Raw genomic sequence first — 24,656 nt, forward strand, 5'->3', positions numbered from 1 at the left:
CTTGAATAGTCCTGACTCCAACTCTGAGGCTTTATTCTGTGTTTATCTAGGGATTTAATGCAGGGGACAGTGATAAGACACTGTTCTTAGCATGGATTTCTTCCTTTTCAAAATGTGATTTCCCATTTATTTGAGTGAATCTACTCCCTATATCTAAGAATTTTTTGTGTGTCTTTTCTATTCTTTCTGAAAAATCTGACCCCCCAATTAGCTCTTCTCTTTTGAGAGCCCTGTGAAGTGATGCCTTCTCCAAAAGAATTTGGGCTCTTTTGAGAGACCAGTGAATTCTTTAAGATGGTTTATATGTGGAATATTTAAAGTTGCCCTAAGAAAGAACCTTTGCTTAACATAGTAGGCTATGGGTTAATCAAATCATTGAGGATCTTTGAAAGGACTAATAATTAGATAAAAAGTTGGCAAATCTGATATTGGTTCATGTTAAATTTATATTAAGATAAACATGGAAGGGACCAAATCAATAAAGATGTATATTTATTACTGAATTTAACATTGAAAGTGATACAATGTAAACTGTGTCTCCAAGAATGGCAATAGAAAAGAAATTCAATGTGTCACCATCTGATTGGCTGTTGATAGAGATTTCATAATGATGGCACATACTTTTCCATCACCATCAGAGCACAGTGTGGTGTTTTGTACACAGTAAATGTTTAAGTAATTTTGATGATTGTACTTTTTATGTTTATTTATTTTACTTTTGAAGTTCTCTCTCATGTTGCCTTTGTGTTCTCTATCTACATAAGCATCTTTGGGCTACTGTCTCTGCATTATGTCAAAAAGTTTCTTTCAAGGATGGAGAGATGGCTCAGTGGTTAAGAGTACTTACTGCCCATGCAGAGTACTTAGTCAGAATTGCCAGCACTTAGATAGCAGCTCCCAACCATCTGCTAAATAAATGAGCAAATGGATGAGTGAATATCTGGTTTATTGGTTGAAATGATCTCAGATTTGGCTGCTTTGCTTACACAATTTGTATTTTAACATAATTTTCTGAACATTCACAATTAAAGTTTAAAATGAAGAAATGGAAGGTATCACCAAAAAACTTCTGGTGGTTCATTTTTAAGAATTTGTCAGAAGCTTTCACAGTTTAGTTAATGTTCCTAAGAATTATATTTTTCTCAAATACCTGATGTTATGATTTCTTCTCTCCCAATTCATGTTGCTTATAGCTCTAACGCAAATTGATTACTGAAATAGCTGTTGGAGACACTGTCATAAAGTTCACTAACTGCTTGAGGGAGCCTGATTTCAGAAAGGAAGAAATAAACTTTGATGTTCATGGGGTTACTGGTTTTATGATTACTTTGCTTGATTTTATTTTTAGTTCTAGATAATTTTATGGGATTTCCCTGATCTGATTGGCAAAAAGACTGTCACTTTCTTGTTTTTATTCCCAGTCATATAGTTAAGACCAAGACACTTAAAAAGCTTCCTAGGCTCTGCATTGATCATGGGCAAAGTTTGTCTCATTTAAACTGTAGAACACAAGTACTGCTAGAGGGGGTATTGTCTAAATAACGTGTGCAAGAAGGAAATAGCAAGCGCTTTGCAAAGAAAATATGGTGGCTCTAGGCTTTCTAGCACAGGTCGGTAATTCTAGCTACTCAGGAGGCTAAGACATCAAGATCACAGGTTCAAGGCCAGGGTAGTCAACAGAGTGAGTTCAATATAGCCTGAGCAACTTGGGGCAACTCTGTCTCAAAATATAATGTGACACCATCTCAAAATAAAAATGATACGTGCTTATACAGTGAGAAGTTTCCATCAAATAAAACTATCAAGAAAATGAAAGTGGAGAAAGCTATCATGATGTCTGTGAAGTCAGGAGTCATTTATCTCAGATAGTAATTATGCATTTCAATAAAGTCATAAAGAAACTTAAAATATTTGTTGAATAAAAATGAGTTTCTAATAAATACTCTAAATGTTTGTTTTAACTGACTGTCATGGAAAGAAGCCTTTGAAAGAAGCATATGTTCACAAATGCAGTATACGTATATTTTACAATTTGACATTTATGAACATTTACGTCCGTGGTGTAAGTGTGTTTGTCTGTGATACCTAGAAGAATGGTTTTGGGTGTAAATAGATACATGGGTTCCTCTTGAGATGGTGTCCTATCTAGAGTGGAGCTGAAGCTTGTGTAGGCTGGCTCACTAGATTCCTTGCTTTGTTTTTGGGACCAAGGTTCTGCCTGGCATTTGAGATGTGTGTCTACACTCACTCTGCAGGACCACTTGAGGGAATTCCAGTGCATGAGCAGAGGTTCTCCTTAGCATTCAAAAACATCCAGTTTAATGGATTTCAACAACTTATTTTCTTAAAGTTCAATAATTTCCCTTAATTTGATAACTTACAGTTCTGATAGAACATATAACTGTCCATTTATGGCAGCCTTATACCTCTGTCCAACTTAACTGTGATCCTGAGCTACTCCAGTAAGAGCTCCATTAACAGGAGTGTAGTTAGAGTTTTCCTGCCTGGCCCAGTCAGGACAAATCTCTCTTACCTGCCAGTCTCACAGTCGCTCAGACCCAACCAAGAAAGCACACAGAAACTTACATTGTTTAGAAACTGTATGACCGTGGCAGGCTTCTTGTTATCTACTTCTATCTTAAATTAACCCATTTCTATTAGTCTATACTTTGCCACATGGCTTGTGGCTTACCAGTGTCTTTACATGTTGCTTTTCATGGCAGCAGCTGGCGGTGTCTCCTTCCAACCTTCTACTTCCCAGAATTCTCTTCTCTATTGTCCCACCTATACTTCCTGCCTCGCCACTGGCCAATCAGAACTTTATTTACACACAGCGATATCCACAGCACAGGAGATTATTTACATTGGTAAGGCATCTGGGGCCAGAAGCTAACAATTTCACTTACATAAGTCTTTTTCATTACTAAAGGTCCAATTACCCTCTTTTGCTCTCTAGTCTATCTATATATGTGGAGTGAATTTGTCCATTGTCCTAAGTGTACCTTAGAATCTTTATTTTCTAATATAATATAATCTTGCCTAAGATTTTCATTCTTTAAAAATAATTAGACATTGAAAACCCAGTAGTGCTTTGATTTCATGATGTACTTCCTGTGAGCATGAACACTTCTGTAATCATTTAGGAAGAAAATAATCTGTAATTATATTAGTGTTAATTATTAATATTGTTGTATGTTTCCCAATATAGTAACTTTAGAGTTATTCTTAGACCCTTTTGTAACATATAGTGGTATTTTTTTTTTATTAATTTTTGTGTCTAGGTCCTTTACTCCAAAGAATAGATCCCACATGTTAAAATGCTCAACAAATTTAAATTAAGCAATGGCATATTAACATGCCTATAGGAAGATTAAAAGCTGTCATTTATTGTTGTTTTAATTTTCATCTGACATTCCAGGAACTTTTTCTGGATAAAGCTTTGTACGCTGTTACATTTAATGGACAAATAATGGCCTAAATATTTCAAGTTGGTTACAGGATTATAGGCCTTCAACCAAGAACCTTTCATTCATGTACTTATAAATTAGAAACTAATCTTTTCAGAAATTATTTATGTTATTGTGTATGTAGCAAGGATCTGGAGCAACCAATAGTTGAACAGTCCTGTGCATGCTGTTTGAATCTCTTTTCAAAGAGCTTCAGTACATTTGGAGGACTATATTAGACTACTGCAATAAAGGGAGTCTAAGATGGGGTGCTTCAGGAGGGGACAGTTGAGAAGAGAGAGCAGGGGGAGTAGACTCTCCTTCATGTAAGTCATAGTGTTCAATAAGAGCTGAAATGATTTATTACAATACTGCAGACAACACAAATGTAAATCAAAATCCATGTAGAGTATTTGCAAACATTTATTTTAGTGCAAAGTACGTTGACATTCCTGAATATGGATCTGATGGTGCTAGCTTTGTTAATGAATTTAGGGTGAGTAATATAGATGGCGGAAAGGCGTTAAGTGACAAGATTCCCCAGAACCACTCTAAAGTTGAGTCATCTATACATTTAGTGAGATGATGGATGCCAAGGTCACTTTGCAACAAATCCATCTGTTCTCGCTCACTGATGTATTAGTACTGGGCACTTAGTACATATACAAGTAATTAAGGTGGCACATTACTCCATACCCTTCTATATAGATACAAAGCTTGGAAATGTGATTATGATATGCTCCTATCTCTCTAAAATAACACTGTTTATATAAGAATATACATTTTAAAATAAAGCTAGTTTCTAGTTCATGTATTGTATATGTAATTTATTTGATAATCAAGTGAATATTTGCCTTGTGCTATTAATATGGCCATGCTAAATGCTTTCTGGTGGTGAGCTAATATTCTGTGGCTCATAAAAGCTCCCATGTGATGCAATTTAATGTGACTTCCATTGTCCACTATTAGTGAAAGTAAATAACAACAATAGGGTAGATGTATGTGAAGAACAGTGCTAATCCAAGGAACAAAATACAAAATGATTAATAAAAATCATAATGCATGAAAGCCCTTTATTAAAAGATAATTAGTTTGAAAATAAATTTGAACTAAATCCTAATTTTCTCAAGGTACTTATATTAAAATTATCCAGCACTGTTGTAAGGTTATTTTTTTATATTTTCTTATGGTTTGGGTGTAGGCATGCACGAACACACACATACATACACACACACATACATACACACACACACACACACACACACACACACACACACACATCCCCTGAACTCTCAGCATATGCTAGAATGTGTGTTGAAGAAGTGGTCCTTTGTGCCTTCTCCTTGCATCCCTACAGAAGTTCCTGAAAACAATGTTGCTGTTCTCATCTATATTTTCAAACAAGAAGTCCCAAATATAGAGTAAGTTCTTAGCTCAAGATCCTGTGCATAGTAAATGATACAAGTGGAATTTGAGCTACGTCCACCCTAGACTGGAGTTTACATTAGACCAGAGTTTGCATTCATCATTTCTAAGTTCCTCTGGTGTAGCAAGCATGCTGTCTTTTAATTTTCAAAGACACATACCTAATGAAGTAGACTTTGAAATTTCAGCCTAATGGCTCTCTGATTTTGATTATGAGGACTATTTTCTAGCTGAGTGGAAGGAGGGATTGAAGAATATAAAAGTTTTTTTTTTCAATTTTCATACAAAATAGAATTATAGAAAAGAAGTCAGCAGGTATATAGGGGTGAGCAGAAGAGTGGCCTCTAGTCTAAATCTTCCCTTTATTATGAAATTGTGCTGTTGAGTTTCCTCAGTATGGTGCTTGTGGTGTGTACACAGGGCAGACAAAAGAGTGGAGAAGTAATCACCAGGTTCATTTCTTTTAGTGAAACCGAAAGCATCCAAAAGTCACCACATACAGGAAAGACTAGCTGGTAAAATGCTAGTGCAGACCTCACTGTGTATTGAGAAAGAGCAAATTGCATGATTAATTCAAATTGTGAATAATTATATCTAAATTATATTTATTTCACAGAAAGCATAAACATTTAGATGAACACCTTTGAGCCAATAATGAAGCCCTTATAAACAGTTATAGTTAGAAAGCTTTGGTAAGTAACCTCACTAATATTAGTTTATATGTTCAAACATTGTAAGACAGAAGGGAAGCATGGATCTGATGTGAAAATGTCACTATGAGTAAGAGACACTGTTCTTAGTATGGTAGATTGATACATTCAGTTAACTTTTCCCTGGATGTCTTGTAATAGAAACAGTAGCATACACAGGCAGGGGTGGCCCATGCCTTTAATCAGGAGGCAGAGAAAGGCAGATTTCTGTGAGTTCTAGACCAACTTGCTCTACAGAGCAAGTTCCAGGGCAGCCAAGGCTACTCAGAGAAACTGTGTCTTGAAAAACAATATGATGAAACACTGGAGGAAAGCAGCTTAAGAAAGGAAGGGTTTACTTTGGCTCAGAGTATAAGGTTACAATGACCCATTGTGGTGGGGACAGGAAAGTCAGAAGCAGCTGTTGATGCTGCTAGGCAGGAAGCCAGGGCAGACAGGAAGTAGAAGGAGGCTGTGAAACATCAGATCCCACAGCTAATGATTGACTTCTTCTAGCAAAACTCTACATTCAAAAGGTTCCACAACCTTCCAAAATGGTACTACCACCTGGGGACGGAATATTCAAACACATGAGTTAGTGGGAAATGTTTCACCTTCTAACTCCAACCAATGGGCATGCTCTTTCTCTCACCCTACCTCCCACTGCCTTCTCCTCCCCTCCCTCCTTTCCCCACTTCCCCCCCCTTTCTCTCTCACTGGATATTGAATATATTGCTTTGCATTTGCTGGGTGAAAACGCCACCGCTGAGACTCCTCAGTCCTTTTCCTCTAAGATAGGGTCTTACTAAGATGTCCAGGCCAGGTGGGAATTGAGTCTGTGTTTCAGGCAGGCCTTGAACTTGTGATTTTTATCTGTTTGGTGTCCTTAGTAGCTGGAAATACAGAGGAATACTTTCAGATGCAACGATACAGCTCTGTTCATCCCTCCTCTCTCTCCCTTGGATTATTCTTTTCCTATTTTTGGTGGTTGTTTTTCCTGCATGTATGCATATGTATCACATACATGCCTGGTGCCTGCTAAAGTCAGAAGAGGGCATTGGATTTCTGGGAGCTGGAGTTATGGATGGTTATAAGCCATCATGTTGGTTCTAGGACTAGAACCTGGGTCCTCTACAAGAGCAACAAGTGCTCATAACCACTGAGACATCTCTCCAGCCCTTTTTCTCTCTTCACATTTTCCTTCTGAAATATCTTCCAAATCTTCTTCCTGAAGGGATTCCTTGTGTTCAGTGAGATAGATGGTGGCAGGATGGTGAAATGGGACTCCCCTGTATTGAAACCCTCTCCTTATGTAACCTTGATACTGTCTGACATCTTCATCCTTTAGTACAATCTCTACCACCATGACTGAGAGGATAGCGTTATTCTCCATGCATTCCCGGAGGGAATGAAGGGGGTGAGGGACCCTCAAAGGTGGTATGTTATTTCATAGTCCCTAGATGTTACATGTTAAGATCTGACATTCCTGGGTGGGATGTGTTATGTGTATTTGTTGACATGACTTCTGGGGTTTATGGCTGTTAAGTCATAAGTTATCTAGTGTCACATGTGAGGAGACCCTTTCCCCATAAATGTTTTTTGTAGTCTGTTTGTTGCAGGTTGCTCTCCTGTGCTGTATGACCCTGTCACATCCACATGCATCCTTTGTTTAAAAAACAAGTTGATATATGTTTCTGCTGCCTTCTAAAGCCTCCAGTCAATGTTTCCTACTAAACTATTGCTTAAAAACTGGCAGGAAGAAATGAAAGTCCATTACATCCCATGCTTGTCCAATTCAATGCAGAAAGCTGAAGTCTACCATTTGTTCTGGAGCATCTGCTAGTGGGTTTAATGGGTGTATTAAAAACTGAGTAGCTACTCCATTGCTGTTAAAATAATTCTTACCTTTTTCTTGAGCAAGTTTTATTGAAATCTATCATTTGCTTTGCCATAGTTTGTATAAAGTCAACATTTTATTGCTATATCAACATGGGGAGACGTAGACTTGGTGTATGGGTACTAATGGGTGTTGTATTTTGTTTTACAGCTGGGACAACGTATATCTTTAGCAAAGGTGGTGGACAGATCACGTATAAGTGGCCTCCTAATGACCGACCCAGTACACGAGCAGACAGACTGGCCATAGGGTTTAGCACTGTTCAGAAGGAAGCAGTGTTGGTACGAGTGGACAGTTCCTCAGGCCTGGGTGACTATCTTGAACTGCACATAGTAAGTACATTTCAAATAAGGTTTAGTATTTGCTTTTCATCAATAACGTTATGCATATGTATGTATATATTTCCCCCCAAATACTTGTTATAGTAAATATGAATGTGGGGTGGAGATAATAATCTTTAGCACTACTGTTGTTAACATGTACTTCACAATAAGAAGAAAGTTATTTTTATTTTTGAATCTGAAGTCATGTCAATTTTCTGCTTGCAAAGACATTTAGGAATGAATTTCTTGCTCCAGGAAGATTTTCCAAGTTAATAAAGTAAGTTATTGCTCAGTAGCACTGTACCATCTGGCTGGAAGCAGGGGCTTGTAATATTGGTGGCATCCAAAGATCTGGATTGGTATTCTTACCGCTTTTCTTGCCAGAGTAAAAATTGTCTAAAGTTACATGGTGTGGGAGGGATGAAGCAGGAAACTTTGGGTTGGGTAATGTGAAAATGGCAAACATGATTGTTTCTGGGGCATTTTGTACTAGCTTTGATAGCTGTCCAGAAAGTTGTGAGGAACATTCCTTTCCTGTCTCAGCACTGCTGAACTTCACATGCAAATTAAGCCAGTGCACAGTAAAAGGTAAACAATAGCTTATGAAAGAGAAGCATTCTCTTTAGTTTCCATAATAGACTTTCTCTTCTTTGCAATGCTACTTTTAAATAATTACCAAGTACAGTTGTAGTTCTTCATTTTCTCGGTTCTCTGTATTACTTGTGAAGAAGAATGAATGTACTTTAATGGCTAAGAGCTATTAGTATTTTTTTCTGTATTACAAAATCATGAACAGGAAAACAAGACATCTTTAGAACTCTAGGTCTAGGCATATACATCAGTGGTACAGAGCTTGTGTATCATGCGCAAGGCCCAAGGATCCATCCCGAGCAACATTAAAAACAAACCACCAAATAAAAATCTCAGGGATTCTTGCTTTACCTATATAGTCTTCCTCTTCTTGAAGTTTCAGACACATTTCATTCTCTACAGCTCTTTTGAGTATTGTCGTTTGCCTCATTCTATTGATCATGGAAGTTTGATCTGTTTTGCTTTTGTTTACCTGGCCTATGTTCTGCCTTTACCAAGTGCTAGGTCTTCAAAGGTTCAGGGGTCAGATAAACATTTTCCTTTTTGATAGAAGCTAGCCTTAGGCACCAGTCCCATGATGTCTAGAAAAACCACTGATCATCACACTATAATATCACAAATTGACAAGGTTTTAATTCTGAAAGACTTTATTAATTTTTTCTTGATCTTATTTTTACATTACATTTCCAGCATTTCCAATAAGCCAACTGAAGTTTCACACTGACCACAAGAGCTGAATTCATTGCTAATCTTATTGGGGGGTGAGGTAGGGGGATAAGCAGCAAATAACACCTCAGCATAACCATTATTGAACCATTGTAAATTTCCATTCAAAATGCACTTGTCATAAAATGGCAACCCTCAGAAAGTAATTTCAGCTGCCTTTCAGCAAACACCTAACAATCAAAATTGAAAGCATTTGGATTTTTATAGCATCATAAATAAATGATCAGTTGAGATAAACTTCGCAGGGCAGTAAGGAATCTTGCTGTTTAGAGTAATGTCAGTTTTCAAAATATATTTTCTCAGCTCCGATTTAAGAGCTTTGCTAGTTCAAAAAATATATATAAATTAAAAAGAAAGAAAACAAGACCTTTGTCCTTCTATGAGAAATTACTTATTGATCTGTAGCCAATTACACTTTTAGCCTGAGAAAGGTTCTACAATGATCGCCCTGAAGTGGCAAGGGGCTGTTATTGAATTACTCAAACTACTGCTGTTTGTTTTATGGACAAAGGGATTGGTCTACAGTGTTGACCATTTCTTTCCAATTCCGACCAACAGTAAGCTCCTTTAAAAGTAAATAGTTGATATTTTCCATGTCTGCCCAGTATGTGTCCTCCTGGCCATGATTTTTTGCTTCCCTTCCTCCCAACTTTCCTGGCCATTCATTTTAGATTCAATGCTTATGTCTACATAATATTTTTCTTGGATTAGAAATCTTCAAATTTGCCGGGTGGTGGTGGTGTACGCCTTTAATCCCAGCACTCAGGAGGCAGAGGCAGGCGGATCTCTGAGAGTTCGAGGCCAGCCTGGGCTACACAAAGAAAACCTGTCTTGGAAAAAAAAAAAAGAAAAAGAAAAGAAATGTTCAAATTTACTTTGCCCCTAGAGCTTGTCCTTAATTGGACAATGGATATTAGTGTCCTACTCTTAATCCTGAAATTTGCCAGAGAAAACCAGTTCATTTGAGCCAAATTAAAGCAAGCTTTTATTAAAATATTAACTACTGACCATGGTAGAATTTTGTCAGGACCACTACCTGGAAACTTTCCAGCTGAATGGCCTCAGGGCTTCTATTGGCAAAACCTATAGGCCACTCTGCTGTTATTTTCCAAGAACTATGTAACGCCCAGAATCTCAAGAAGTTAACTAACTAGTCCTTGGGCGGGTGTTATCTTTCAAGAACTACAACTGGCAGAATCCTAGGAACTTACCTGGTCTTTGGGGCAGGTGGGGTTTGTAGGTTAACTTAGGATCTAACATCACCACTGTTGAAGTCAGCTCTGCCCACTACTCTCTAAAGCCAGCCTAAGTCTTGGTTCAATCCAACCAGGAGAAATCCCTCCCCCTCCCTTTTGTCCATTGTCTGCACAGCATGCCCAGCCATTAGAGCTCAAAAGCCATTTATTTGGACAGGAGTCAAATGCAGTTAAAATGATCCCAAAGTTGGGTTTTGGTTTCGTGTGACTGTTTTGCTGGTTTTAATACTGAACTCTACCTCTAAGTTCTTTTTATGACTGGATTTGTGAAAGAACAGGAAAGAAAGGGTAAGGGGGAAATCAGAAATCAGGAAGGTAGAAAAGCCAGGAAAGGGGAAAATCAGAGAGGGAAGAGTAGATGTGGAGAGGACATCCGAAAGAGGCTTCACTTTTCTCTTGATGTGTGAGCATGGGTGGTGGCAAGGCTTCTGACCCAGGTTGTCCTTCAATTGATCCTCCTCCCTCTGCCTCCTGATGATGGGCATCACAGCCAGCATGCTTGGCAACTATGCTTGATATTAATGACTAAGTCTGAGAATATTCAAGAGATGTTTTTATCTGATTATTAGGACAATTGTCAAATTAATCCTGGTTACAAAATAAATTCTGTTTTTTTTTTCTTTTCCTTCTATTTTGGAGGGGATCAGAAAGTTAAAAGTAAAGTGAAGTATAAAATTTAGAATATTACTATTGCTAAGCTGACATGTGTAACAAGTGACATGTCTTATCTACAGAAAAGTTAGACATTTTGGTTACCCATTATACTGCCAGGAAGTTTTATGTGAGCTATCCAAGTCAATAGCATACAAACTATGTATGGATCTCATCTAAAAATCTTGCTCTGACTTTAATTGATAGAGAGAGGTAATAAACAGGAAGGTTGATTGCATCGTTAAAGATACTCCATTCTTGCTAAAAATGCATAATGCTGTTTCAATTAGCTACCTGTAAAAGTCTGATTGGCATATAATTTCAATGAAAATTTGAATATTTGGTGTGGCTTATCTTTCCATTTTTCAGAGTGATCAAATTTGACTTCATTGGAAAATGTAATCACATTTAAATTTTGATTAACTGTGAACTTAAAAAAATACAACAACTTGGGAAAAGTTCACTTTGAATCAGATGTCCTAATTTTGATAGATTAATTTTTATATTAATATAAATTGCATCCGTGTAAAGTTCAAAGCCAGGTAGATTATTGATTGTAAGATTTTATGAGGAGATGAGGAATAGTGAAGATTTGAGTGAAGAACCACTAAAGTTTTCTGAAAGAATAAATATGTTAATTAAATGTTGAAAATACTGAGTCATAGATTAAGAGTAAATCTGTAACTTTTCAGTAGTCAAAAAGCCCTTTATAGATGCAATTTAGTTTCTATATAACTCTGAGGATGTTATCTAGTTTCTTACTGACAACATAGAAAAAGTATAATAATTTACAGTAATTATTTTATAGTAGGCTGTACTTTAATTGATGCTAATTTATAAATATTGGATGCAGAATGCTTGGTTGTTTTGAGAATGCAAGTAGTTAAAATATTTGTTAGATGAGGAGGGACTGTAAGAGCGTGAATTGTTGAGACCAAGATTGGAAAAGCACAGGGACAAATAGCCAAACGAATGGAAACACATGAATTATGAACCAAAGGCTGTGGAGCCCCCAGCTGGAGCAGGCCCTCTGGATAAGTGAGACAGTTGAATAGCTTGAACTGTTTGGGAGGCATCCAGGCTGTGGGACCAGGATCTGTCCTTAGTGCATGAGCTGGCTGTTTGGAACCTTGGGCTTACACAGGGACACATGCTCAGCCTGGAAGGAGGGGACTGGACCTGCCTGTACTGAATCCACCAGGTTTAAATGGATCCCCAGGGCAGTCTTGGTCCTGGAGGAGATGGGAATGGAGGGGATGGGCTGGGGGAAGGTGGGAGTGGGGACGGGAAGGGGGAGGACAGGGGAACCCATGGCTGATGTGCAAAATTAAAACACAAATATAACAAATAACAAAAAAATAAAATACAATACAAAAAAATATTTGTTAGATGAATCATTTATCTTCTTTTCAGATTTACCCCATTTGTTATATAACCTTATTTTGTCATGAATGCTTCTCCAGTTATTTCATATTTTTCTGACTTTCAGATAAACTTTATGATGTCATGGAATGTGATTTATAATAACAATGATGATTAATAAAAAAAAAAAAACCTTAAGGAAACATGGCTTGTTACCCTTTTTGAAGGCTGCCACATAGTGTTTACTGAACATCTATTATGTCCCAGGTCTCATTAGGCTTTGTGGATGTGAATAAGTTGACATTACTTAGATATTACATATACAAATGGACAAATCACATGGTTTTTAAGACAAAAAATATAAAGTGACTTGCAAAATGTTATGCCATAAACATTCAAATTAGTGATGTTAAAGGCTTTTAGTCCATTAAAAATATTTTCTTAGGAACAATGAGCAAAACTACTGAACTAAGTTTGATTTTGTCAGTTTTAGCATGTAATTTTTATCAGATGTAACATGTAATGTTTCCAATATTGCCACTTTCAGAATAAACTCCTGTAGCTATCACTTTATGAGCCCTACTTAGCGATTAATTTTTACACTTCCCTGTTTATGGAAGAAAGCCAGTGTAAATGAGGGCTCATCCCTTCCGTGGTTATTAAAGGTGCCTTATTCTAAGCAATGAAGGTGGAGGAGAGGACGTTTGCGCAATGCTTTTTAAAACACTTTCATCTCGGAAGCATGAAAGAGCATTGCAAATTTGATTAGTGAATTATTGTACACTTTTGCCTTAAGTATTTCTTCTTTGTACTTTGCTGGGGTGGAAGCTGCATTTTGAAGCCAAGCTCTTAATTGATTTTGATTTACAAATATACCTTTGATTAGCATTTTTAGTATGCACTCAAAACATTGTATTTATAGTAAATATTAAATGTCTCAAAATAACTTGTCAATACTGATTCATGCCTGAACTTTTTTCATCTTTCTGTGTCTGTATCCATGTTACATGATTACAGTCTTACTGTTTTAACACTCAATCCAAAGCATCTTTTTAAGGTCAATAATTATATAAGGGTAAATATGAACATTAATAAGATAAAACATAATTATTCCCTCACAAGCTTTTTCTGAGTTGAAATTATGCTCTATCTGAAATGTTCTTTTTAACCCACAGATGCACTTATTTATAAGAGTTTCATGTTGCCACATAATATTTAAATTCAACCCTTAAGTCAAAATCAGTAGATATTTTACGTGGCTTTGTTTTCCTGGTTCTTGTAGGAATTAATTAGAGCACATGTAGCCAATTTGATTGGAATTTTAAAAGACTGAAATGATGGCTTTCCCCCATGTGTTGAAAATTTCTTGTCATCCAAGCTGCTGAGGTATGAAGGACACAGTTATCTCTGGGGAAGATGTGTGAAGTGATGCCTGCATTTCTATTGGCTATGAGGCTAGCTAGTGCCAGGCTGTGTTGGGGAAGAGCCAAGATAATGGATGCAAAGCCTTCCCCTTCTTTTTTCTCCTTGGGAGTGTCAACCTAAATTTAAAAAATCAACCATGGAAAAACTCTCCAAAGACATTTACATATTTGTTTGTTTGTTTGTTTGTTTGTTAATGGCGCAGTCTTAGCATTATAAGCTCAATCACACTTGTCCCTGCCAAAATGTGAGCATACTGAATAATGTTAGGACAAAGAGAAGCTTTTCCCTCCTCCTTTTTATTCTTTCTTGGTTTGTTGTTTTTGTGTTTGGGGTTTGTTTTTTTTTGTTGATGTGTGTGTGTGTGTGTGTGTGTGTGTGTGTGTGTGTGAGTGTGAGAGAGAGAGAGAGAGAGAGAGAGAGAGAGAGAGAGAGAGAGAGAGAGAGAGATGTGGAGATCAGAGAGTAACTTTCGCCTCCCATGTTGTTTTTTTCGGGTCCATGCAATGGGAATCAGGTCATTGGGCAGTAAACACTTTTAGTTGCTATTTTAGTGGCCTTTTTATTGCTGTGAAGACATGCCTTCTTCTTCACAACTTCTAGAAAGAAAGAGTTTATTTGGAGCTTGCCTACAGTTTCGGAGGGAGGGTCCATGACCTCCACGACCGTCATGGCATTTAGCACAACAGCAGGCCGGTAGGCTTGACACTGAAATAGTAGCAAAGAGCTTACATGTTGAGACGATCATCATGAGACAGAGGTAGGGACAGAGGGCAAGAGAGGGCGAGAGGGCAAGCATGCAGTCACTGACTGGAAGTGATGTAGGCTCTTGAAACGTCAATGCCCACTCCTAGGAACACAACTTCAACAAGGACACACCTCCCAATCCTTCCCAAATAGTTTCACAAACTGGGGATCAAACATGAAATATTGGAGCCAATGGAGGGCCATTCTTACTCAAACCACCATCCCCATTAGCCGTCTTGCAAACCTGTAACACCCTTTTATTTGTAAGTTCTTTGCTTTGCTGACTTTCTTTTCCTCTTTTTTCTTTTCTGGTTAGGAGTTGACATAAGCTTGTGTCCTTTTGATTCTTACAACTTGCATGTTTCTTTTACAGAAGTTAATGCAGTTTCTCTTTTTCCAAGTAGCTAGTAGTTACAAAACTAACTTTTGTGCTAGTCCTTTTAAATGAGCCTCCAGCATTTTCTCTCTTCTGCAATTCTGTTGTAAATTTTAAAGACTGAGACCCAAGACAGTGACTTCTACCTGTACTTTCTCAGTTCATGTTTATCACTTAGATGTCTGTATTCTGCCTCCACATCTCAGTTGCTCTCCTATCTCCATTCTGAATATTTTTCAGTCCGTTTGCATTTGTTAGTTGGTTAAATTAATTCTTTGATATCATTAACTTCTGAAATTGCCTCTTTGATCATGTCAATCCTCTATTAAAAGCAAGAACCATCAATACACTGATGACTCCCACCCACTTACAGGGAAGGCACGTTCTCGCCTTTAAAAGAAATCAGCTCTGCTTTCTGGTCATAGTGTCCCTTTTCGGGTCTATCTTCCACATGCCCCTTCTTGTTTATCTGGTCTAATAATATGTACTAACCTGCTTTAAAAAAAATTTTCCTGTACTCTGTTTCTAAAGTTCTCCAAATTATTTCTTCCCTTTACTGTTTAATAATTGAATCCCAGTCACCAAGGTCTCTCTCTGTTTCTATGCTCAGAGTTTCCACAGTTGCTCCTGAAATATTCTCATTTTCTGGTCTTGTAGGAAGACATTATGAATGCGGTTGGAAAGATGGGGTAAGATGCCCAGGATATTACTTATCATAGAGAATCTGCTTCACAGACTGCCCTGTTCTGTCATTACTTTCTCTTCTCAATCCATGGCTTTGTAGTGAGTCTTAAGCTGTTGAAGAGAATGCCTTCAACTGCTCTGTGATTAGGCAGTGGTAAGTTACTTAACTGTTTTCTTGTGCCCAGCTTCCAACACAACATGGTTCCCTTGTTAGATTCTTTTTAGCTACTGAAAATCCCTTCCTTCTGTAATTAAATCATTTTCAGAACTATTCCCTCCAAAACAACATTTCTTTAGGCTGATTTAAGACAGCATCATGGGCCACCTAAAATGTAATTTGTGTTGTAGATGATTGGTTATTTTGTGTAATAGTTTTCTCCTTTTAACAGCTTAAGACAGTTTGGTTACTATGCAGTTACCATGGGAAGTAAGAGTTAAGAATGTCTGTGCTATGAAGGTATTGGTATGTTCATTCTTATAGTACTGTGTATTTTCCAGAAAGAAATGATGAGCCACTGTTAAAATATATGCAAATAGGTTATTAAGGATGCAAGCTTTGCAAAAGTCTAAGTACAATATAGATTGATGGAAAAGAAATGAAGTCACTGCTTGGGGATTAATAACTGTTTTGAGGAATGCATAGTGAATAAGAGGTCATTTGCACACTGATAGGAAAATGCCTTTTGTTGTACAAAAGCATGGAAATTCATAAGCAAAATGCACAGTAGTCATATTTTTTTGAATGCAAACAGCATAGCAAACAGGTCTGCCAAAGACTAAAAACAAAAGGAAGGTGATACTATGCATTAGAATTTTATTTATGATGACATTGAAACATGCCAAATATGAACAGTTTATTTCACCCCATAGACCAGGCTGGCTTGAAACTCACAGAGATCTACCTGCCTCTGCCTCCTGAGTGCTGGGATTAAAGGCGTGCACCACCACGTGGCATGAATGGTTTATTTCATTCAAAGGAAATAACAAAGGTGGATATACAAGGATGTAACAGGCACCAATAATTCAAGTTATAAGCTGGCAATAGGGTACTAAATATAGTTTTTATAGCCTGAGAAAATTGTTTTGATGATGAGAACATAAGATGTCACATGTGACATCTTAGGAATTTTCTGTGAGAGGAAATCTGTCAGAATCGAAGATGTTTTTGCCCTCCTGAAAACCAGCTGAAGATGCTGTTCAATCATTCTGCCAGTGTAGCCCAGTGCTGATGAGGGATGCTGTTCCTTTTGGAGAACATATTACAACTAAGTTTCTACGGAGACACCTTAAAGGTGGGCTCTTCTTATTTAAAAAAAAAAAAAATGTCCTCCCTGGACCTATTCCATTAAGCCTTCCTGCCCAAGGAAAAATAGAAATACAAAACTGATAGATAAGAACATTCTTTGGTGAAGAAAATAAAATTTAGCCAACTAATGATTAGGCTTTGAGAACAGACCTAAGTATTCTTGAAAATCTCTCTGAGTTTTAGTTATCACATAAAAACTGCTTACTCCCAAACATGTCCGAAGTCCTGACTTTTCCCCAGCCTCCACCCATCTCATGTTGATGTTTCTACCTGCTTAGAGTCATCCACATGGATGCCTCCAGGGAAGCTCAGACTTAGTCTCACTAGAGGCCAGTCTCACCGTCTTCCAACTGAATGCCCAGCATCTTATCATTGATAGAAACCTCGCTGTTTTCGCCATATGCTTGCACTCAGGACCTCTCAGGTTCTTACTGACTTCACAAATAGCTCTTAGCTAGGATTGTCCAATTGAAATGCAGTGTATGCCATGTATGGAACTTTACATTTTCTAGTGGTTACATTACAGAAGGAAAAGTAAAGTTTAAATTGATTTTAATAATTAAATTACCTTTGGTATCTCTTAATTCATACATAAGTCATTACATCTTAAATCTTGTCTAATATAAATTCTTACACCTCTCAGTTCAGAATCTAAGATTTTTAATCACAAATCCTTTGTTTTATAAAATTTACAGTCATAGGTCCACTGACTTCTCTATTCTAAGCATGCCTAGAATTTTCCATAGTTAAATACTATAGCAATTAAAATTTTACGTCTAAATAAATCTAAATTAGATATAGTTAGAAGGTAGGTCCACAGTTCCATTTTGGATGCCCGCACCAGTACTGACTACTGAACTGAAAATCATAGGTTTAGAATTTTCTTGCTCTCTATGTCCCTTATAGTCCTGAAGTTTAATGACCTCTTTTGAACTATTGTAATAGCCTTTTCCATAATCTCTCTTTCTGCAAAGCACACCTGTTAGGTATTATGAGGCACTGTATTATGTGGTGCTGTTTACCATGTGGGAAAAGCTATGAGGCACAACAAAACCCATTATAAGAGTTTATTAGGGAAAGGGGAACAGAAGGGTTATGCTTAGGCCTGTGGAAGATTGTGCAGGGAGAGAGAAGATGGAGGGGTCTGTGACCTGCTTTTTATGGATTCCCCCTCACACGCATGTATGGGCTTATGTAGCTATGCCACCCACTCATGCACATAGATTACATGACTATGCTGTGCACAAATTACGTGACCACACAGAGCATGGATTACTTAGAATGTAAGGCCCTCCTGGAATGACTAAGCATCTGCCAGTGCATACTCAGTTATGGGGGAGTGGCTAGAAATTCCAACAACACCCAGTGTTCTTAAATCTATTTTCTAAAGTTAGAATGCAAAGTAATGGAGATCGTAAAGGACTTGTCCCTTTCTCTTATACTGACAGGAGGACTGCTAGAAACCAGAAACTTAGCGTTTCATTTGAGTGTTGATGTTCTTTATCATTGGCTACCATCTTTGTTATTAAGACGTATCTGACTAATATGCCCTCATCTTCAGAAGTGCAAGGCCTGGTTTACGACAGAACTCAGTGAAATGTTGGTACTGTGTTGTATGATATTTTGTTTGTGTTCTGACAAATAAAGTTTGCCTGAAGATAAAGGGTGGAGCCAGACACTAAATTAAGCATAGAGACGAGGCAATGGTGGCACACACCTTTAATCCCAGCACTAGGGAGGTGGGGACAGGAATGGGTGGAGACAAGATCTCCACTCATTCATTCTGAGGATTCATAGAGACAGGATGGCCCATTGGATCTGAGACTCGTAAAGGTAAGAAGTTTCTAGTGGCTGCTGCTCTGCTTCTCTGATCTTTCAGCTTTCACCCTCAGTATCTGACTCTGGTTTTTTTGGTTTTTTTTCTTTATTTTTTATTGTTAAGACTGAGTAGGACTGCATATCATTACTGGTATAATCACTGTATCTGAAATTTTGCCCTCTCTAATCTGCCTTCCCACTGTATAGCTGCATTTCAACTACACCTAGAAACAAGGCTGGTCAGAGAGGCCATGGTCCTGTATGACATTGTTTGGCAATGCTTATTTAATGGGAAAAATTGTCTGTTTATCAAAATTATATACCACAACACCTGATAATTTATTTTCTAAGATAAAGCAAAAATAATTCCTTGAAAGAAAACCAGCAAACACAACACTTTTTACTCTTTTTGTCGTCCTCATAGTTTCTATGGAATTTTCAGGGCCAGAACAGTTTTGAAAATAATTTAAGATGTTTAAATCTTTTTTCCCCTCTCCCATTGTCAATACTGGTGTTGAACCAAAGGCCTGGCATAAGCTAGACATTTGCTCTGCCACTAAATTAGCCAGACCAGCATTGAGCTTGGGATCCTCTTGCCTCAGCCTCCTCAGTAGCTGGGATTACAGGTCTGCACCACCAGACCTGGCATGCATTTTTACATTCTGACGTTGGAGTCTTTTATTCATGATGAACAGAATGAATGGTGTAGAGCAGTAAGAAGCATCAGGATGAGATCTGTTTTGTGACAGAGCTCATTCTGAGCCTTGAATGTAGTAAGTGATCAACTGATGTAAGTGGAAGTAGTGTAGGTTTCTAGAAGTTCTACCAACTTAGTTCTATCAACCTTAACTACATGTGTATTTGGTACTGCAGAGGTCACATGTATTGTCTCCTAAAGAAGTGTATATTTTCAGGCAAAAAAAAAAAAAAAGATTTTATAAATATTTCTTAACCTGCTTAAAAAGAGAACCATTGGCCTTTATTACAAATAATTCTAAATCCAAACTACTCAGCAGGTCTAATGAAGGTACAGTCTAGATTTGATTATCTGCCTCATCCCATCCTAAATCATATGTAGTCCTTCTTTAATGCTCACACATTACCTTTGTCCCACTTTTTAAGTGCTTATGTGCCAAGCATCCTTCAGGACACTGAACATACAGAATCAAATGAAGCATGACTTCTGCTATACAATATCTTAGAATTAATGGATGCAGTCCATTCTTCTGGCATACATATATATTTGCAAAGCCTTACCTGTCCCCTATAACAAAACTAACTGTATTATTCTTGGTTCTATTAGAGGTCTGTTTTTAATTTTTTCCTATATTCAAGTTAACCCTATATAGCTTACTGTACTATTTTTATATGCACTTCTAGCTCCTTAACATGTGAACATTTGATGTCAGTGAGAACATATATACTATATATTATACAGCTATACACTTTTGTATATGTGAGCATCATGCTTAGTGGATAATAATGGTACTGAAGAAGGAAAAAAGGCACCATGAGTGGACAGAGACATAGGTGAACTCCTTTGTTCCTCCATGTGGCTTGCTGGCCTCCCCTGATCTCCAACTAGTAGTTTTCCATTGTAGTACAAGTCTCACTGCACTGCTCTCCTTTGAGCACAGTATGAGGTAGACTCCCAAAGGATAATGGTATGAGCAAGTGATTCTCAGCTGGGACTCTCCACTTCCAACCTACTGCAGCATCCACATACCCAGCAGAGCCCTGAGTTCTGAGATCTGTTATGAAAGTTTTCATTAGCCATGTGGCATCATGCCCCTGCCCGATGTTAGAGAGCAAAGCCATGCCAGGCACGTGTTCTACCCCTGAAGCAATCCCAGTCCTTGTTTTATTTATTTATTTTTTGTTGATAGGGTCTCACTGTGTAGCCTCAGCTGACCAGGAATCATGGTCCTTCTGTCTCAGCTCTCAAATGCCGGAATTCAGCCATGTGTCACCATCCACACTACCTGTGTATTTTCTCTCATTTTGTGAACCTCTGACACTCACTTGATTAAATGATGAATGTGAAATTAATTCTCAGATTATTGTTTATTATAGTTCTAAATTTGTATATATTAAGTGCTTGAAGGTATTTATTGTAAGTAAAACTAAAATTTTACCTTCTGACAACATGCCTACCCAATTCATTTTCTCATTAAGAAGAATAACTAAGCAATACTATTTAGCATGCGGTGAGTGCTTATCAATTTAAGCATTTTGCTAAAAATTATAGTTCATAATGTTATCAGTAATCCACCAAAGAAAGAATTATTATCTCAATTTTACAGACATGTGATTGCATTTTAAAACAAATTGGCCAATATCACAAAATTAATAAATAATTCTCTAGGTTTTAATCAATTCTGTATGGCTTTGGAACTCACTTTTCTTTAGTGCAAGGGAAAATTTGAGACTACCTTCAACTCTTTCCCCAGTGATCCTATACCTGAATGCCATTAAGAGAATGGGTCGTTATGGTGTGCTATGTCAAGAGAGTCCTTTATCATGGCAGAGAGAGGGAAATTCTGGGTCTCCTAGAATAACTGCACTAAAATACAAAGAGCTCTGACATAGAATGTAATATTTGGGAGCAAAATCTACTTACTGAGTAAAATTCCAGGTGTCCGTTAATTTTTAAGTGGTGTTTACATATTGGGCTAAATTATATTCCTTTATGTGAAAATGAATATAAAAGTCACCAACATGGCCCTGAACATTCTGCCTGTAGTCCCAACTTTCAGCCTTTCTCCAAGCTCTAATGCCACTTTATGCCTGCATGGCTTGACCTTTAAAACAAACCATTTTAAACTTGAAGGCAGTAGAGAACCTGTGTGTATTTAAGCATGTAAGTGAGGAGAGGAAAGTGGAGTGGGGATATATCACATCATGGATCTTGCTGGTTGGACATTGTTCTGACAGATGTATACAAAGAAAAAATATGTCATCCTTCTAATTATTGTTAATTAGCAATGAAAGCAGGCATTGGGGGTTCCACATTCCACAGGGCATCATCAGAGAAATGGGGTTGAAATGTTAGTAGAAAAATGGAATGAGGTCAGGTGCCTACGACATGGGTTTCAGAATTGAATTCATTTGCTGTTCAAACTACAGGCATTGCAAAGATAATTCACATTGTGGAAAGGAAAAAAAAGCATACATTCTAGGGCTCTTCTCAGTGCCTAATTCAGACAACTATAACTATCTATTGCAGATAATGTTGCATGAGTGAAGTGGTTGGGGATGTGTTTTTATATGAAATTGCTACATAGATGTTGTTCATTATCATGTGAGAAAATAATCAATGGTTGCATAATTTCCTAGTTTTGAGTGAATTTCCTTCATTTCCATAAACTATATTTCCATTATTTAACTGCTTATTTTATTAGCTGGCTCTTTCTTGTTGTTGCATTTCTCAAACTATCTAGACATAAGCTGGAGTCAATCAAGTGGTGATGCATAGATGCATAGATCTGGGCCTGGAAGGCCCATAATATTTTAGAACAGGCTGTCCAGAAAGAATTAAATTTTGTTTGTTGCCTTATGGATAAGAGCTTCTATTTGCTTTTCAGAACAACTCATATTTTAATAAATATTTCTAGATCAGAAAAATACTCATTGAAAATTTAGATGATACAACAGTGATGAGAATATAAGTTAAAAGCTGCACGTAATGTATAATCTTTATTATGCTCTCTGAAATCTATTCTTACATTTTATGCACATATTTCATGTCTACACATTTAGGTATATGCACAAATAGTTGTGTATGTGCACAAATAGTTTTATATATGCACACATTTGAACATTTATCTGAATGATTAACTTTTATCTTCTGATACATATCATTCTACAGTATGATTATTTCCTTTGCTATACTTTAGACACTATTACATTTTAGATAACACATCTATTTTCCTCATAATTTCGCAAAACTATTTATTGAACCGTTTTCTCATGGTGGATATATATATGTGTGTGTGTGTGTGTGTGTGTGTGTGTGTGTGTGTGTGTGTGTGTGTGTGTGTATTTATATTGCTTTAGAATTTTGATATAACAAATAATTTTAATTTTTAAAAATATCATTTGACATATTTTTAGGGTAGATAAATTCCTACAAATAGGATGAACACATGCAACTTTTATTTATTTATTTTTATACGTGAATCCGGGGAATCAAAATCAGGTCCTTATGCTTGTGATGCAGGTCCTTCACCTCCTGAACCAGCTCCCTAGCCATGTGTTCCTTTTTTTTAATGTGATTTGGCTCCATTATTTCTTAAATTTTGAGGCATATATAATGAGTGGGTTTGTGGATTTGATTTGAGGTTGTCTTGTAGAAACGGTACCAGCCCACTTTTAACTATGGTCACAAACTTCTCTTCCTTCTTAGCAGTATCCCTAGAGGAGCCATGGTCTTAGATTAGGGAACAATCCCATCAGTTTTGTGGTCCTTCTCAGTACTGGAAAGAGGAGATAGGCAAGAAGTTAATGTCCCAGTGAGAGCCAGTGCTGTTTTGGCTTATGCCGCTGTGTTCTTCACCTTTCTCACATTCCACAATTCTTAATTTTCCCCCAGTTCACTTCCTATTTCAATCACTGTGTCTTCGGGAACACAGAGCATCTGTGGGTGCAACAAGCTTCTAAATGAATCGATATTGTCAGCGTCGTTGTGGTTAATGATATAACAGACAGAACAACAACAGATGTGTTCTACTGCGAAGTTTCTAGAAAGCCATAGATGCCCATCTCTTGATGGCTCACTTGAACAACAAAGCTCCTGATTTCAGAGGGTAGATTTCATACAAGGGATCAATCACATATTTTGCAATAACAGATAATCTCTTATATTGCATCAGGAGGAAGCAAGACAGACTAAAAAGATGTACTGTGCCTTGGCAGTTTGTCAGTTTCCTTCAGTCCTATTGTAAGATTAATTATACCTTAGAGTAAGATTCGCCTTTGACCCCTTGAGAGTATTTTGACTAGTTTTCTAATTGTTTATTTAGTGATTCATGAATAAAATTTAAATACATGAAGCACAGTTAAAACTATAGTTTTTTTGTTTGTTTGTTTTGTTTTGTTTTGTTTTTACTTTAAAAATTATCTTCAAGGTAGTATAGCCCTAGGTTTAACTAGTGAAAAGTAAAGATTAAAATATGTAAGTAGATGACACTTTGTGGACTACAAGATGTACATTGTAGACTTCAATGGGTGCTGAAAATTTGAAGCGCTGTCGCTGTCTCGTGTATCATATTCTCTAACATATCTAATAGCAGAACAGATGTAGCTTTCTATGGCAACACATGGTACTGAGCAGCAGGGAGTCCCATTTGACAAGTCAGGTTTTATTTTATTTCTTTATCCCCAAACCTTCTCTAACACTCCCAGATCTGTGTGTTTTGATTTGTTAGGCAGCAAGCAGATAAGAGGGACTCTGTTCTTTGCTGTTTATTTCTGACAGGTTGTTTGGCTTCAGGATACAAATCCCATGGGATTCTAAAATAAAATAACTGGGTGCGATTGGGTAAAGCATGAACCACAGATAATTGCGCAGCCATCCACTACAAGTGGGTGGAGTGCTACCTTCAAAGAAGTTCTGAAGGTGGCCATGTGGTAATATAAGCTTAATAAGACATTCTGCCAGGTCCTGTGCAGGAACTATCTTTGTGGTAAGCAGGGTGATTAATTGTGATGCTCTGTGTACATAGCTTCTAGTTGGCTTGCTTAAACAGCAACTTGTCAGCACAGGTACCCAAGGGAGGCCAAGGGTGTTTGGTATTGCAAGATTTGCTCCCAAAAGATCAATTCTTTGGAGCTTTCCACAGCTATTTTCCAACCCTTTAATTGCTTATGTCTGGGAAAAAAAGCCACACCTGATATATGTTCTAAAGCTAAAATAAGATAACTGTATTGCAAATATAT

At 37.3% G+C, this 24,656-nt stretch overlaps 1 protein-coding gene across 29 annotated transcripts in view; it reads left to right on the plus strand.

The window, feature by feature from the left end:
* Positions 1-24,656, plus strand: part of Nrxn1 (neurexin 1) — a 1,060,385-nt gene that overhangs the window by 739,478 nt on the left and 296,251 nt on the right. For all 29 annotated transcript variants that reach the window (XM_036170770.1, XM_036170774.1, XM_036170788.1 and 26 more), the window contains one exon: positions 7,608-7,789. In XM_036170770.1, the coding sequence (XP_036026663.1) occupies positions 7,608-7,789 (182 nt within the window). The remainder of the gene's footprint in view (positions 1-7,607; positions 7,790-24,656) is intronic.

The sequence above is a fragment of the Onychomys torridus genome, chromosome 21 (assembly GCF_903995425.1).
Source record: "Onychomys torridus chromosome 21, mOncTor1.1, whole genome shotgun sequence".
In the NCBI taxonomy this organism is placed as follows: Eukaryota; Metazoa; Chordata; class Mammalia; order Rodentia; family Cricetidae; genus Onychomys; species Onychomys torridus.